Source organism: Nematostella vectensis, chromosome 10 (genome assembly GCF_932526225.1).
Source record: "Nematostella vectensis chromosome 10, jaNemVect1.1, whole genome shotgun sequence".
Taxonomy (NCBI): Eukaryota; Metazoa; Cnidaria; class Anthozoa; order Actiniaria; family Edwardsiidae; genus Nematostella; species Nematostella vectensis.
The window spans coordinates 13,674,250-13,690,883 of NC_064043.1; the positions used below are offsets into that span (position 1 = coordinate 13,674,250).

Sequence of the window (16,634 nt, forward strand, 5' to 3'; positions counted from 1 at the left end):
TAAAATGAGATGATGGAAGGAATGGCGGAAGTAGAAACTACAAGGGTGCGCCCGCGATAATTGCTTGAAGGGAGCCTACAGGTCTGCGGCAGTTCCAACTGTGACGTATGGTGCAACAAAACAACATACATTCATGACAAGAACGGACAGTTTTCATCATTCGTATCTTTATTTTTTACAATAGATAAGAAAAAACGCGCACAATACATTATCATATTTTTCCAAATAATACTATTCACTTGTATTAGAAATAAATAATTTCCAGGTTCGTGTGGCATACGTTCTTCGACGGTTGAGGTTTAAAATCGGCGAGAAAATATTAGTTATCGAATAAAAATTGTAAGACAGCCTCATATATTCTTTTCGGGGGTAATGGAGGACGGCGGGAGGGGAATTTTGAGTTCAATTTCTTTTTTGTAAAGTACGCGTGCCTGATTTTTCAGTTTTGATATTTGTGTTGTTGTGTTCTCTGTCCCTAGTTATCGCAGTTGAATATGTGATAGATCAACTTTTAAAAAGGTTTTCACTTTGCGGGGTTATGTCTGAGCGAGCATCCCCGGGAACAGTTATGGACATAGTTTTGACAGTAAGCGACCGAAGTCCATTCCCGGAGTTATACAGACGGGGAAACATGTCGATCTTGTGGAGCTTTGTCTGAACAAGAAAAAAATATCCATACAATATCAGTCTAAAAAAGAAAGAATCACGATTAAAAACAAAAACAGTAGAGTGTTTCACCTAAAGACCATAATGCTACAATGAAAAAATATGATGTCATAAGAGAACTTTACATGTAGCAATTGTATATCATGAGATCAGACGGTGCGATAGCAAACGTTTAAAACGACAGTCCAACCTTATTGTACGGATAGACGGGGGGGGGGGGGGGGGGGGGGGCACGAACGTTTTGAAAGAAAAAAACCTTTATGAAGTCTCAAACACTTTTTTTTTTAGAAAATAACAATTCTTATGCAAACCTTTTCGTCACAGAGACCACGTGCCTGATAGCTCGTGTTGTGATTGGCTGTCAGGATTGTTAAGTGCGTTCATGTCGAAATTGCTGTTCTTGACGTCCTGGGAGAGATGGTTTAAACAGCTTGTTACAAAACATCAATTTATCAACAATTCTAGGGGTGAAAGAATATTGTTAGGCACATATTAAAAAAAAAGAAACATGTTGCCGATTTCCTGCATAAAGAAGAACAGCTTCTTGCCGATTTAGTTCTATAGTTCATATAGTTTTTAGTTGTTATTTAAAGTTGTACTATTGTGCGATCTAAGGGTATACCATGATGTGACAGGCCTCGAAATATTGGGTGGGGGGGGGGGGGGGAATGATACAGAAGCATTGAGAAATTATCGGGGGGCACAGCCACGCCCATACTGGTCATTTCCTTATAATTCTTAAATATATTGGGGTGGGGAGGGGGGCACGTGCCCCCAGTATTTACGTGTCCCAACCCTGTTACGGCATACCTGCAAAACTTGCAACAAGAATTGATCCTGATTCGTTGATTTCAACTGGTTTGACCAGCTCTAAACAGGATAAACAAAATAGTCCAGTCAATTTATGTAGTCAAAGTGTGTTGAGGATAAAAGGGCATGGAATTTAGAGGGAAGGGATGATCGGTGCCAGTGCTATTTTAGGTGGTGTTATCTCACCTCGTTCTTTTTTGATACTGCACAACTCGTGAATAAATAACCTCATTTTAACCGCTTACAAGTGGTCGTGCTGCCATTAACACCCTGGAGCAATTCAATCATACCATATATGAATGTGTTTCGCGAGCTCTTTTTTGCTTAGTCGAAGGTGGTGCACAGACATATACACCTAATTCATAAAACGTTGTCATTGCAAACGAAATGTTGATTTGCAAAAATGGGAGTTCTATGAACGACAGGTACCATGGGTTTCATTGCAGGAGAACATGTATCAATAATAGGGGCGTAGCCAGGGGGGTGGCCTAGGGGGGCCGCCCCCCCTCTTAGCAGCCAAAAATAGAGTAAATGTATGAGACATTATCTAAAATACAGGAGAAAATACCTTGAAAGTCCCTTTTGGGCCCCTCCTGTTAAAATCCTGGCTACGCCGCTGATCATACAATAATCCAACAAAGGCGATCAATGTCTTGCTCTGACATCGCTGGAGTTAATTTATAACCTTTATGATTTCTATTATTTGTACCTATAAGCACCTTTGGGTCTTGGAACTGGCATTTGCCGTTTGCGCGGATAACGTTATTTGAAATAGGTGTGTATCATATGGTAAATGTCGTGCCCACCGCTAGCCACGCCCTTGATACATTAACACCTCACCTGGTTAGAAGAAACCAAGCCATTACTATGCGCCTGAAACTCGGCAACATTCTGGAGAAGGAAGTCCATAACCCCATTGCTCATAGAAGTAACGGTACTAATACCATGATCCTGAGAAAAACCTTGCTGGGGCGCATGCGCGACGGAAAACGCCGCAGGGTCCGTCAAATTACCATTAAGAACCGCTGACGAGGTGTGCGGCATGACAGTTGGCGCGCCCTGACCTGACATGACTGCCGTGATCACAGGTAACCTTTCGTCGGCGTTTGAGACTGAAGGCATTAGCGGAACTATGCGCCTATGGGTGGGCGTGGCAGGGGCTATGGGTACAGCCTCTGGCCGGATGCGTGTTCTCAATTGTTGATTGTTAGTGATGGGCGTTCGTGGAAGTATCGGCCTTGTGCCCGACACGTGGGTAGTGTTAGTGCGAGTCTGAGTGTTATTAGATGACGAGGGTAAAGTCCCGATGGATAACTCGGTGCTGAAAAGAGCCTGCTTTAACTGGATCGGGTTGTTTGCCGTGGCACAACTTTGTTCGAGTCTTTGTTGCTGATGCAACTGCTGCTGCTGTTGTTGTTGTTGTTGTTGTTGTTGTTGATGCCTTCGTTGTTGTTGCTGCTGTCGCTGTAAGTGTTGCTGAAGTAATTGCTGCTGCTGCAATCGTTGCTGTTGCATATGCTGTACTTGTTGTTGCTGAATATACTGTTGCTGCTGTCGAATCTTCATCTCTTGCTGTTGTTGCTGCTTTTTAGATGCTCTTGGTTGTTTGTTCTGCGTTTGTGTTTTGTGTTGTGAAGGCCGTTGTTGTTGTTTTTGCAACTGTTGCTGCAGTCGTTGTTGTTGTTGTTGTGTATTACAATCTTCCTGCTTTCCACTTCCTTCCTGATGCGAAATTTGCCCGTTCCCCCTTCCCATATCCGCGTGCGGTGGTTGCATCCTAGCTACCGCCGAATCAAAGGGGGACATATTTTGTCCTTCAAGTAAGTTCCCTTCAAGTCCAATAAAATCCGACAGGTCACCTGGAGGAATGATTTCCTCCGAATTCTGAAGCGAAGGTTTTGCAGTTGTGCATTTATTCATAGTTTTTGTCGAGGATTTTGGTTTAGCTGACTGTAAGGCACAAAGTGACGTACTGCTCATTTGCCCTGATTTGTTGGATGTCTTTGAGTTGGAGCATTGCTTGGATGGAGACTGCAAACCTAGGAACACACAATAAAAGGTGTTTAAAAGTCTTATTACTGCCCCCCCCCCCTGAAAAATTCATATGGGACTCCAAAATTCTTGCAGACTTTTTCACTAGCCCTTTTCACTAGCCTTTTTCACTTATGGTTATGTACTAGTCCCAGGGGCGTGGCCAGAGACAAACGCAGGGAGGGGGAAAGGAAATTAGAGTGGTGAAGGACTGATAACAATAGCCCATTTCTCCCTTAAAAGGTTTGAAACTTGTAATAATTTATTTGCAAGAATTCTAACAATTTTTCATTCACTCATTCAAAAGGATTGCAAAGTGACTAACAGGATGGGTAAGGACTTCACATACAATCTCTTCTTGCTCACAGGCATGCACGCCATCCCTGCTGCTCTCAAACAAAAACAAAATCCCACTTTGTGGCCATTTTCAGCTTAAAGCCTCCCAAACAAATTTTACTAATAAATGGTTATTTTGGATACACTTGTGTATTTGGTTATGTTTATGTTATGTTTATTTGCCTTATAAAGAGATCTTCCAATAATCTTGTTAGGACAGGCCCACCCCACCCCCCTCCCCCTTTTCTCTCCCCTTCCTGTAGCATGTAATTTTTGTACCTTTGGCATAATGTCCTGTAGCAGGTACATCTTGAGGTTCTGTTTTGGTGGCTAGCAGCTCAGATTCTTTGGCAACTTGTGAGCCATTCTTACTTTCAGCAACTTCTTTTTGCTTGCTTTCCCGGACCTTTTGCTGATGATCTCTCAGAAGGTTTATCACACTTTCTGACTGTAATAAATCCTTAAAGAAAGACAAATGTATTTTATATAATATTTTTAATTTCATTAAATGTTTTGTATCTCATATCACACAGAAAAAATAAAAGTGCAAATAAGTATTGTTATAATATTGAGAGTGCAAGTTAGCATTCAAAGCTGAAGCCGGCCTTGAAATATTGGAGGGGGGGGGGGAGGGGGGGCATGTGACGCCAGTGCCCCATCTCCTGTCTCAGCTCTGGTGTTACAGTTATGAGAGCAACCTAGCTGTTGATCATTGTTATTGTAAAACTGTTAAAAAAAGAGGCCACAGCATATGCTATGCATTTGGCAATTTCTATCCCATAGTGTTAAAATGATGCCTTTAAGTTTGACTTGCTCATGATTTTGTTTGGACAAATCCCAGAAAATTGTGTTTTCCTCACTATTGACAGTGGCAGAAATTGGCATATGAGTGGGGAGTGTGAACTGAGATTAGTGGGAAAACAAAGTGAAAGGTTGAGAATTGCAGCTTAAATGGACCCAGAACAAACTATGACAACAACTTCAACAAAATGGCTTTATTACAGATATATTGGGTAGATAAATTACAGATAATATTCTGTACAGGAACATTTTGTCTTGTTTGCCGGTAAGTGTACATTCATAAAGGGTGAAAACAGTCACTAGTGATGATGACCATGAACCAACATCACAACCAGCTCTTTTATGTTCAACTATCAGGTGCATGCAGTGTAAGAAGGCCAGAACCTGGATTAAGCCTGGGTCCTCTAGCATAAGAAGCAAAGCCATACCACTAAACAAAGTGATTCTCTCAAGATTGGTATTTACCGATATTTTTACTACAAGGACTTGCTGCTAAATGGCCAAGCAAAGTGACTCTCCTAAGGTTGATACTTACCATGAGGACTTACTGCAAAATGGCTGAGCAGGTTTACTCTCTCAAGGTTGATACTTACCATGAGGACTTACTGCAAAATGGCTGAGCAGGTTTACTCTCTCAAGGTTGATACTTACCATGAGGACTTACTGCAAAATGGCCGAGCAGGTTTACTCTCTCAAGGTTGATACTTACCAATCTTTTTTGCACAAGAACTTGCTGCAACATACTGGCATACTTCTGTTCCAAGTGATATTTTTCCTCGGCCAATTGATTTTCCAAAGCTCCTTTTTTATCCTTTGAAAAAATAATAAAGTATAAGAAATCAAATACTTATCACAGATAAAGGTTTGCAAGCATGTCCAGTTTAAATAAAAATGAAAATGGTGTTTTGTTGATATGTATCTTTAAGTAGACCTGTGGGCTTAGCGAGAGTTGACCTTAAGAGAGCTGGAGTATAAACGTTCATACTTGACTGCCATGTACAATACTTTTAGTTTATGGCAAAATGAAACATACATTAAATAAGTTCTACTAAAAAATGATTTCATTACTAGAGAAGTTATCCAAAAAACTATTATTTATGGTCTTGCTTAATCAATAAGACAGAAAAATTAGTTTTACCATAAAATATTAACACTTGAAGGTGGTGTACAAAAAGAATAGAAAATAGACATATCAAGTGACCCGTGAAGACATGGCATAAAATGCATAATATTAAATTGCCATCAAAACAAATATCGGTGCCCAAATAACAAGTATTCAAGGGTACTCACAGAGGCCTGACAGAAAGTGCTTTATAAAATCAAATGTTACTGGCTTACATATAACTCAGCTCTATCATACTGTACAAATTATATTGCAGAAAATAGCTCAGAGAGGGCTAGAATAAGTTGTACCCCTCTTTGGGCCACTCCCTGCACCCACTCTGAGAAATGTGTGCCCTTCAGACATCTCAGGCGAAACTCAATAAAAATATCGCGAGAAATAAGGATACAGTCGATCAAAGTATTCACCATTAGTGACTTGTGGAGCTTACGGTTGTTTACTTACGTTAGGGTATTTTTCAAGCGGGGCTCCAATTAGTTTATATAGAGAGACTATAGTCTTAAGCAAATCGTCGCGTAGAATTAATTAATTGATGGAAAGGTTTGAACACAGATCGCGTCTGATACGGCTTCTAGCATACACAAAGGTAAAGCAAAAGTCGTGGACTGTTATCGAGCCTTTTCTTGCCGTAAGAATAATATAATAAAACTGTTTTGATACTAAAATGTGTCGGTCTCATAGTCAGCATTGCTGGGACTCGCAGATTCAAGGTTTAGTTTCAACAATCCAAACTACGCGCTGTTTTTATAACAAGCAAGCTCATCATATCTACAATAAAACCGAAGATAAGGTAGTACGGTGCTAGTTTAATAACCTACAGAGCTTTAAGGCTGGAAAAAGGCATGGAAAAAGGCTTACCACGAGGTGTATTTCAATAAACGTGGTATTAATGTGATTCAGCAAGATCATTTCCACCATGCACGACCTATTTTAATACATCAAGCTTGTAAACCCCTCTAACTGGAATCAAACTAGTGTATAATGACAGTAAGATAGTTTGGGCTCCTACCTCTGCTCCCTGGGCCTTGCGTTTCTTCTTTTTATAATTTTGCTTGTATTTATTGTTTCGGTGTTTTCGGCACAGAGAGGTCCTCGCGCCTACAGTCAAATCATTGCATCCCGCGATTTGACATCTTCTCTCGCTATCCTTCGCTTCTAACAGCCCACGGTTATCCATTCTATATCCTTCTTACTCTCTGCCTCCCTTTCAGACTGATTTAGAGGAGACTTTGGCCTAAATACTAGCACGTGGTGACACCTTTCGCTGTAGCCAAGGGTCTGAAATGAATGAAAAGTTAAAAAACTTTGCAAAAACTCTAGAAAAAATCCACAAGCGTCCTTTAGGATCTATTTTTCAGTCAATCATACCTTATGCTTCTCTGTTAAATATTTTTGCCTCAGAGATAAATCAGTTGTGTTTTGAGGCTGGGATAGGGTTTTTTACACGAGTGGTAACCCTAGCCCGCGCCTCTAAACACCGCTCTTGTCTAACAAAGCCTCGATGGAATCATTTGCATGAATGAATGAAATTACCTTGGCAAACAAAAAGGCTTCACTTTTGTGATTATTCTGTTGGTTTTTGCCCAAGACAGCGGAATCTTCGTATTCCTAACATATTGCATTTAATTAAATGTAAAATGACTTTGCAGGAAAACATGATAGTCGGTGCAGAATACGAAACCGGTCGATAAATTTCTGCACGATCCCAAGAATGACAACAAAACCTTTTACCGGAAGTGAAAGTAAGCCTAGAAATCATTAATGGAGAATACTGTTCAGTGTGTTGTCTGGAATAACCCCAAAATGCAATCATTTGATATATTTAACGCTTTTAAAGTATCTTATAAATAACTCGCTTGACGCGGAGGAACTTTGTGCTGAAATAACGACACAGACAAACTATCCCCGGTGTAAATTTTACTTCCGGTCCTGGTTGGATGAGCGATAGCAGAGTAACGCATTCCAAAACGAGTCACGCCATACTCTAGAGAACAAGGCTTTGTTAAGCTTTCAAAAATAGGGTAATTGTGGATTGTTGGAATTTATAATTATGGTCATAGATTTGATCGTGCCTGTGCAATAAAATCTGCATCGAAATCGTGTTGTAATCATTAAGGAATGTTTTGTAAAGACTCTCCCACGGGATAAACAACATTTCAATTAATTACAAGTCATTTAAAATTCCGCTTTGCAAAGCGAACCTGAATTTGAATACCGCTCTATTGTCATGGATCAAGTACATCAAATATTTTTTATGATGTTATGAGGTCTTTGGCCGTCAATATATTATTCACCTTCCCTTTGATGTTGAATCAAATGCACACCCTAGACAAGAAACAGAATAATATTCACCGTCAACTTAGTTATAAAAAAAAAAAATATTATGTTATATTATTTTTCTTTTACACGGGTGGACGTGTTGCAGGCTTTTGCGTGAGGTAGCGACTAGAAGAATCGTGTTTATCGCATATCTTGTCCTCCACATGGCCCCGTTTCTTATCATACTCCACAATTCGGGCTTTGTCATCCGTTAAATACCCGAGCGACGAAAATATAGAATTTCGCATCAGCGTTGAAAATGGCGCATAGTGTTAGAACGCTGGCTTGGGGGGGGGGGGGGGGGGGGGGTTAACGCTCTAAACAAAAACAAACAACAAAAGCACATGATCGAGGCAAGGAGAATATCTTATCAATACGTTTTCTTTATTAGGATTAGAATGTCCACAGAGGGATTGTTCGAGCACGCATTGACTACTAGAAACCGAAAGCAATTCAGACTCATAATCCCTTATGATACACTTCTAAATTTGGAAATTTCACACCCATACAAAGCGCTAATGCGAAACAAATACTAAATACCAGCTTCACTTGCGCTCTGTAAGGCTTATTTTCTTTCGATGGATCAGTTATAAGAAAAACCTCTATTGATTGTTATTTATAATAATTACGACTGCATGAAGAAATAAAGTCGCATTAGAATTTCAAATGGTGGTGTAATTTAATATGACAGATTAGATTTTGACCCGCATCGGGCACTTCGTTCTGTTTGTTTACAGCTCAAATCACAAATTCCAAAGACTTTGGACTGAGCAAAAGTCGAATTTAGGGTTCAAATAAAATAATGAAACCGGCGACTTTCTAAATTTTACGCCTTCTTTCTATTTTTAGCGAGCCAAAGAAGAAAAAGCTCGCGAACAGATAAACACTTCTGGCCCTAACGACAAGACTGATAGGGGGGAATCCCGGAAAAAACTCTTCCTGTGACGCTCACGAGCCAATAGGCGTAGCGGAAATTGACGTCATAGTCACATATATGCAGAAACGGAAGTAATCGAATCATGAAGAACACGATGATTCTAAGCACACGTCTAGTATGATTAAACAGTCAAGGGACATACCGGCAAAACTCACCGTGGCTCAGCAATAATTATTTTGATAGGAATGGATAACAATCCGATGTCTGTTCTACTTATTGCATCTCTTACTGCAAACGCTTGCGTGTTAGCTCACTTGAGCTGCTCTGGCGTCTGTAGCGGCGTTACAAAAAATGGACAGAGAGCTATGAGAAATGGGAAGTTACAAGAAAATGCTCCTGGTTTCTTCGGCAGAATGTAAGTCTACTTAATTCAGATTTGGGGCAAGTGATGCAAATAAGCTCACTAAGCACGCGTTGTTGCTTGAATAATTTGTAATTTATAACATGGAAAGTGGGAAGTTTGATAAAATTAGCAACACTTTTTGAGTTTTTGTTTGTATTTTAAAGGCATATGGGTCGTTACTTATTTTCCTAAGATCATTTGGAATTGACTTCTTTGAAATTATCGTATTTAGCTTTATCATGCAGCATTTCGTGGAATCAGCGTTTTCCATAGCAACATCAATCATGCGAATTTCGGGGAAATAAAAGTAGCTTCTCAAATGATCACAAAAACTTGAAGCAATTTTCAGGTGATGAAAAGTTATGATTATTCCCCCTCTGTTTTTTAAATCATCCGCATTTGCTTGGCTCTGAAAGGGCGCTGTAACGAAACGGAAGGTTTCAAACGGGAAGACTCACTCGACCGACACTTTTATTGGTATGACGTAAGGGAACTCCCACACAGCTGTTCAAATAAAAGCGGGTGAAGACACACGTTTGCTTAAGCTGCAATGACGCGCCTCTCAAACGGACGTGGTCTCTGAAAGCGCATATCTTTTATTGCTTTTAGCAAACATTAACATGGGTTTGTAAAGGCTCTAAATGGGAGTTCGACAGCACAGGAAATTAACAGCGATGAATAAATCGCATTTTCGAGTCAGAACGAGCGTGTTTGCAGGGATCAAATCTGGCGAGCTATGATGGTACTTTCCCCTTATTTCCTCAGGCGTGTCTTAAGATTCCCAGAATGAAATGCAATTAATCAGAGTGAATCTGGATTCCTTGAATAACTTACCCATTTCAGGTGTTTGCGTTGTCGAAAGTGCTTGCCAATTGACGCGGGTCACCTAAACCCTCCCTACCGAGTTGTCTATAACTATCATAATCTAATGCGGACTACTGAAGAGAGGGATAGAGAGGGGGAAAAGATAAATAAAATGTAAACAGGACTCATTCACCCTGCAATTGGGACTTGCGCTAAGAAGTCACGTGATCTTTTGCATGACAAATTCAAGACATAATAAACCCCAGACAAGGACGAAAATATAAAACCTTTCAATGAAAATAAGCCCTTTCTGGCAAAGAAACTTTCTGGCAGATTGGTAAGCGCTGAAGAAATTGCTTTTTGTTTCGTTATTTTGCCGTAAAAACCCTGAGCGCGCGCAAGTTTGGCACCCAAAAAGTCACGTGATCTCTTAGCGCAAGACCCCTATTACCCGGTTCTACCTTCACAGAAGTTTGTAGATTCTATAGTTCTGTGTATAAATATATATAGAATATAAATTTTGTATTATTCATCTGTAGCCACTGCTGGCAATCATAACCACCACTCTAGCCATACTTTATTTATACTCTGGGAGCCTAGTTACGCCAGGAAATCAAAATATCGTCCCAAATTAATATTTTCTGTGCATTTACATACCCACCCATAGAAACCACACGAAAGATAATGTGTCTATTTTTGAAATAGGCACAATACAATGCATTATGGGCCGGAAATAGCGGCCGCTTCAAATATCTAAGATAGATGCAGTGTATAGACCAAATCTGATAGCACGTTCTCATTACAGATGCACCAGTGCCCCATTCCTCCTCATCTTCCCCACCACAGGACTCTTCCTTCTCGCCACTTCCGGTGCCGCGCAGAACCCATTTTTCGCCTTCACTTCCGCCACACGCACCGTCTTCTCAATAGTCATCGGTCACTTCCTGTACAAGATTGTCGAAGTCGTGTACTGGCGCCGTGAGATGCAATACAAGCCTATCCTAATCCACCACGTGGTCACCGTCGCTCTGTACTTGGTGATCATCGCCTACAAACAAGACGCAGTTCTAGGAATCGCTGGACTCTTCCTCGTAAAAAGCCACGTGCTTTTCGCGGAATTCGACCATCGTAAAATCTCCCTGTTTGAAGAATGGCGTCATTGTAAACTGTTTAAAACCGCGGCTGTTTTTGCTTTCTTCGGAAGCGTGGTACTCAATGGAATCGTTCCAGTCTCTCTCCTTTGCGCGGCTGTGGTGACGTCATCGTACAAGCTGCTCCAGATGGATTACGTCCCATTGGCGTTTTTCTTTCTGAGCCTTGTGTTCTACTCAGCGGTTGCTGCGTGGTTTTTCACCGAAGCGTTCAAGGCTTTCTGTAAAGCGCTCCGCACAACCAAGATTATCTCCTTAAAGAAAGATCTCAAATCACGATCGCTCACCACTATTGTTAACCACAACGGACTCGAGAAATTGTACGAGACCGCGAATGGGTCAGCGTCGATCAGCATAAGGTGCAATGACTTATGGGATAGGGACCTGAGCCAGTTGTGCTCAGGCCCACTCTACGAGAAGATCAAGAATGTGGACTTGGTCGAGGTGCAGTTTGAGACGCCGATTGTGTTGAAATCCGCGAACTTACAAGTGATGGATTACTAGGAAGTGACATAGACAAGAGGTTACGCAAAACATACTTGAACACTGCGTCGGCGCAAAGTACTAAAAGGGCGTTAGTGGCGACACTGAATTGCGAAAGGGCGCGATGCGCGTGGAGGACAGGGTTAGAGAAGTCCCGGGAAAGGAGGAAAGAAGTGGAGATTCTCTCCTAACAGCAAACGCAAGATATTTAATGTTAGTCTACTTTTAAAGAATATATTATATTGTTTGAATATAGAACACATTCACCCCACATCCAACGGGTTTAACTATTATAGTAAAGAAGTAAATAAAAAACATATTTAATTAGACGGCCTTTCTTATTTTAGTTCGTGGTCATTCAAATTGTCAAACGTCTTGATGATGTGAATATTTTGTTTAGTTTCCCTTCATCCGAAATCTCTGTATCTACCCTGAAGTATATTAGCAGCTTGTTTTATTTCAACATACGTGGCCTCATGGTTCCGTAATTTTACTTTTACAGCCCTTTTTGCTAAAATAAGTTCCGCGGCGACCACGCCCAGGCCCGTACCAAGGGGCGGTACAAGGGATGAACAGGGGGAACGCACCCCCCCCCCCCCCTTACAACGGCCTAAAGTCCAGTTTTGGTTATCAAAAGACGTGCTATTTGTAGACAAGACGAAAAACCATGAGCTAGATCACTCTGGTATGTAGCCAAATCCGACAATAAACGTCCGGTGGAGATACTGCAAAGGCATAAAAAGTGACTTTTTGTTCCTTTAAAAGTGGTTAGATTTTTATCACAGAACTGCCTCCCACTCCCCTCCCGGAAAAATTAGGTCCACTTTTGCGGATTTCGCACCCCGTCCCCCCCCCCTGCACGCCCGTAGCTAGGGGGTTGGAAGAACAACCCCATTTACTCAGCACCAGGAGAGTCGGAATTTCATAAATCACATGAGAAGATAATGTCGACAGTCGTTGAACAGGCTGGATTTGGTTGGGGATGGGGTAGAGGGTGGGGTGTACCCATTTAAAAGGTTTATACCTACAGCCAGGAGGCATGGTCAACGATCGCCTAACATCCAGACAGGCCTGGTTACCTTGCAGGGTGGCGCGGGGAAAACAGATTTCTTTGCCTGTGAAACACAATTTGCTACGCCGTCTATCTATGGATAATACTAGTCGTTATGGCAACGCACAACGCAAACACTGTTACCCTCAGTGACAATGGCTACTAAACAAGTAAAAATAAATCTGTTTTTATTTTTATTACGCAATTATGTTGCCTATTTGACTTATATACTATAGTACAATCCTGTTTAAAAACATCCAGAAGATGTCCCGTCTGGATGAAGTAAAACGAAAGGTAAACGTATAGAAAATGATGCATCTACACATTGCTATATCACATACAAAATTCTATCTGCGTGTATTGAGTATATTTAAACAACGGCTTCTTGGAAATTGAATCCAGAAGATATCTGATCTGGATCAAGTACAACGAAAGTTCAACGTTCAGAAAATGATGCATTTTCTCAATTATATCACATACAAAATTCAATACACCAAAAACTCGTATTCGACTTTGCCAAATTTTCGTCTTTAATAAGACTTTTGTGAGGGGTGGGAATAGCAACCCTATTTACTTAGCACCAGGAGAGTCGGAATTTTTTAAATCGCATGAGAGAGATAATGTCGACAGTCGTTGAGCAGACCGGTGGGCTGGATTTGTTAGGGGGTGAGGAAGGGGGTACCCTTTTAAAAGGTAAAGACGCTATAAACAATAGTTTAAATTGTCTTTACAACTGTCCATGGTCAACGATCGCCTGACAGACTTCTGTGAAGAAGTCTTATTAAATACAAAAATTCGAATACCAGTTTTTGGTTTATCCTATCATTATTCTGGTTCACGAACACGACTATTTGGGCTTTTTGTATTTATACATACAAAATTCATATATTCTTATCTTTATTCCATCTGTGTAGTAAGTATATTTAAGCATTGGCGTCCTAGAAACTGTAGACAGTTTGACTTCCAAGAAATGCTAGGCGGTTTGGCTTTCATAGAAATTTAAGGTGGTTTGGCATCTTAATGAGAGGCAGTTCAGATTTTTAGGAAATGTCAGGGGCGGTCAAACTCAGGCGAATTACGCGGTTTGGCTGTGCTTGCGGCGTTTGGAAAAGAATCCTTTTCTTTTTGTTGGCGACTCTGATCCACCCCTTGCCTCCCGATCTGTGCTCGACCCCTGGGCTGTCGGTTCTTCGTTACTTGTAGTCCTACTATCATCCTCTCGGTGCTTTTTCCTGTGAAATATCCTTGCGAGACTTCGCGCCACAAAAGACCTATTTCTTTTCGGTTTTGGAGTCTCATGATCACTTGGGCTATCACGCGGAGAAGAAGCCTGGGGCGAGTCAAGTATCCCATCATGCTCCAAGTCACACGTTTCGTTAAGAGGTTTCTCGGGTCCAGACTCCTCGATCTTGGCTTCATTCTGATCCTCGACGGCCTCGGGGGTTTCCCTGAAGGATGTGTCTCCTTGCTCCTCCCCCTGGTCTGTTTCCGTAGATGATTCCATTATCTGCGCCGATTCTGTATTATCCGTCTTTCGCGACTCAATCGAGTTATCTGTATCCCACCCAACGGCGTCCGTTGCCTCGACAACGACATACCCTTTCTTGTCATGTTCCTTTTTGACATCTTCCCTACTTTTCTCCTCGTCCTCGGCGACCAATTCATTAACATGCTCCTGCTCGATAGCTAGATCACTTAGTAGTTCATTCAAGAGTTTTTCCGGTGCCTCGGGCTTTTTCTCGGACTCACTAGAATCTTCTAGTCCTTTCCCTTTGTTACCAGGAGGCGAGGTGTCCACGCCGGAGTCAGGCGTCACCAGGCGGTCACCAGACTCCCTCGTCCTCCTCAGTGTCTCCGTCTCCAGCATCTCCTCGATGTCACCCAGACACTCGTCCATCTTAACCAGCACCTCTTCCCCCACGGGGAGTGACGACAAGGTGTCAACACCCTGTGCCACCTCGGCACTGCCACCTTGGTCACATGGGGACGCATCCAGCTCGTACGCAAGCTTTCTAGCGCTCTCTGCCTCCTTCTCGGCAAGGAAAATGTCATCAGAGCAGACAGCCAGGTTATTAAGGTCTTCTAGATGACCGCCTGACCCTACATCTCCTCGACATCCATCGCGAGTCTCTTCCTTTATGTCAGCACGTTTCATTTCTTTAGATTCCACATCTTCGCTCTCGCAATCTGCTTCAATGTCTTGCGTATTTTCCGCTTTGCTTTCCGATTCAACCTCTGTGTTCAAAGACGAATCCATCTCCACTGAAGCTGTACTCGGTAGCAAATTGTTATCGGTCTCTTCGGGAACTACTTGAGGTTCTGTTGTGGTTATGACGTCTAAGCCTCTGCTTTCATTTTCTAAATTTGTCTCTAGACTGTTCGCATCACGGGGCTTCTCACTTTCCTTTCCTTCCTGTGTTGTGCCTTCGTTGCAGCCGTCAGTTTCCGCTGTTTTCTCGTTGTTTTCGAAGACCTCTGGGTATTCCACTGGAGAGACAAGCTTGTTTATTTTCTCCATGTCTTCTTTGGTTATTTCTAAGTTCGGTTTCAGTTCAGCTGACGAACCTCGCTTTATTGATCTTCTCGTCCCTAAAAATGAAAATGAAAATTAAAGTCAAGATGGGGTAGACGCGCTTCAACACATTCCCGCCAATAAACAAACTACGGACGATTATTAAAATAGATTCGTTTTCCTTGATATTTTTTTTTTTATATTCTGTTTTTTTTATACTGAAAAAAGATAACACGAAGAAAAAAAAAAGGAAGATGGGGAGAGAAAGCAGAGTTGCAAATTCGAAGTCTAGTTGATTATGTTACTGCGGTTTGAAATGACCTGCGAACTCTAGACGACGATTTCCAACTGCTAAACAGCCTACTAGCCCCCATTCCTCATTCTAAGTAATGGCCTCCAATCAGCGCCACCTCTCCGCGAGACGCTGACCAATCAAAAACCACCAAATGCAATTACGTTAGTTGGAATGACGGTAGCCAGAAAGGGTTTAGCAGTTGAAAATTCTTGATGAGAGCTCGCAGAATATTGAAACTCGCAGTAAAAAGGAATGTTCACTCGTAGACATTCTATTGAAAACCACAAATATACGCCTGACTACTCCCCCATAGACACTCCCCATGTGGGTCGCTGTGGTTCGTCATATGGTCTAATCAAAGAAGAACACACTCCTATGCCGACACCAAAACATTCTATTTCTGACCATCATCATAACAAGAAAGAACCCGTCGTCAACATCTTTCAATTTGCCGCCAAAACCCAAAGCGACATTCCACTGATTGCTGAAGGCATATCATGTACAAATACCGCATTCATTGACAACTCTGTCATTTTCCCACGGGCGGTATGAGACCCGTCAAGGAGTATTTTCGTCTAATGACAAATATCAACATCGTAAAACCATATGGCAACTAATTGCGACGACAAGTCATATATTGCACCATTGCTATGATTATCTAATTATTTGGGATTAGAAATTGAAAGCTTATCGATTCCGGCTTGAATCACATTAGACAAACGGACGGAATATAGAAAAATACTATGTACACAGTAAAATATATTTGAGGGGTGCGATAGGCGCGGAAACACGCAAATATGACGTAGTTTCACCTGTCGTTCTATAAAAGTATCAGTCTTTTCATTAAATAGCACTCGTATTCGGGGGTATATCTTATCTTAACTAGCGCTCGAGGCCAGATTATTATGATATCCATATATTTAGCTGTATTGACATTGCGCACTGAGAGACGAGCTTTAGAGTAGATTACTA

At 41.6% G+C, this 16,634-nt stretch overlaps 3 protein-coding genes across 9 annotated transcripts in view; 1 reads left to right on the forward strand and 2 right to left on the reverse strand.

Annotated features, from left to right (window-relative positions):
- Nucleotides 1-150: 150 nt before the first annotated feature.
- LOC5506761 (putative uncharacterized protein DDB_G0271606) lies at nucleotides 151-7,552 on the reverse strand. Of its 3 annotated transcripts, none has more exons than XM_048733705.1 (8): nucleotides 7,301-7,552; nucleotides 6,777-7,045; nucleotides 5,354-5,455; nucleotides 4,123-4,303; nucleotides 2,317-3,515; nucleotides 1,477-1,536; nucleotides 1,002-1,074; nucleotides 151-654 (listed from the first exon to the last, which is right to left on the reverse strand). In XM_048733705.1, the coding sequence occupies exons 2-8, from the start codon at nucleotides 6,942-6,944 to the stop codon at nucleotides 614-616; spliced, it is 1,824 nt and encodes a 607-aa protein (XP_048589662.1). In that variant the 5' UTR covers nucleotides 6,945-7,045; nucleotides 7,301-7,552; the 3' UTR covers nucleotides 151-613. The 3 variants fall into 3 exon arrangements, with proteins under 3 accessions (XP_048589662.1, XP_048589661.1, XP_048589663.1); XM_048733704.1 differs by lacking the exon at nucleotides 7,301-7,552 and adding an exon at nucleotides 7,136-7,294; XM_048733706.1 differs by lacking the exon at nucleotides 7,301-7,552 and adding an exon at nucleotides 7,136-7,294 and having other exon boundaries at nucleotides 978-1,074.
- A 1,547-nt stretch (nucleotides 7,553-9,099) lies between these two features.
- On the forward strand, nucleotides 9,100-12,131 carry LOC5506760. Its single transcript, XM_001627409.3, has 2 exons — nucleotides 9,100-9,378; nucleotides 10,976-12,131. Exons 1-2 carry the CDS (start codon nucleotides 9,209-9,211, stop codon nucleotides 11,823-11,825), a joined length of 1,020 nt encoding a protein of 339 aa, XP_001627459.2. The 5' UTR covers nucleotides 9,100-9,208; the 3' UTR covers nucleotides 11,826-12,131.
- Nucleotides 12,132-13,026: 895 nt separating this feature from the next.
- LOC5497678 (inverted formin-2) overlaps nucleotides 13,027-16,634 on the reverse strand; it is a 28,442-nt gene continuing 24,834 nt past the window's right edge. For all 5 annotated transcript variants that reach the window (XM_048733709.1, XM_048733710.1, XM_048733707.1 and 2 more), the window contains exon 19: nucleotides 13,027-15,444. In XM_048733709.1, coding sequence (XP_048589666.1) covers nucleotides 13,931-15,444 — 1,514 coding nt within the window. In that variant the 3' untranslated portion in view covers nucleotides 13,027-13,930. The remainder of the gene's footprint in view (nucleotides 15,445-16,634) is intronic.

Coding starts and splice junctions, on each gene's coding strand:
- LOC5506761 (XM_048733705.1), bottom strand. CDS start 6,944: ATGGATAACCGTGGGCTGTTAGAAGCGAAGGATAGCGAGAGAAGATGT. Junction 5,456..6,776: donor GCAAGGCCCAGGGAGCAGAG/GTAGGAGCCCAA, acceptor ATTTTTTCAAAG/GATAAAAAAGGAGCTTTGGA. Junction 1,075..1,476: donor TCTTGTTGCAAGTTTTGCAG/GTATGCCGTAAC, acceptor CATCTCTCCCAG/GACGTCAAGAACAGCAATTT.
- LOC5506760 (XM_001627409.3), top strand. CDS start 9,209: ATGGATAACAATCCGATGTCTGTTCTACTTATTGCATCTCTTACTGCA. Junction 9,379..10,975: donor CCTGGTTTCTTCGGCAGAAT/GTAAGTCTACTT, acceptor TTCTCATTACAG/ATGCACCAGTGCCCCATTCC.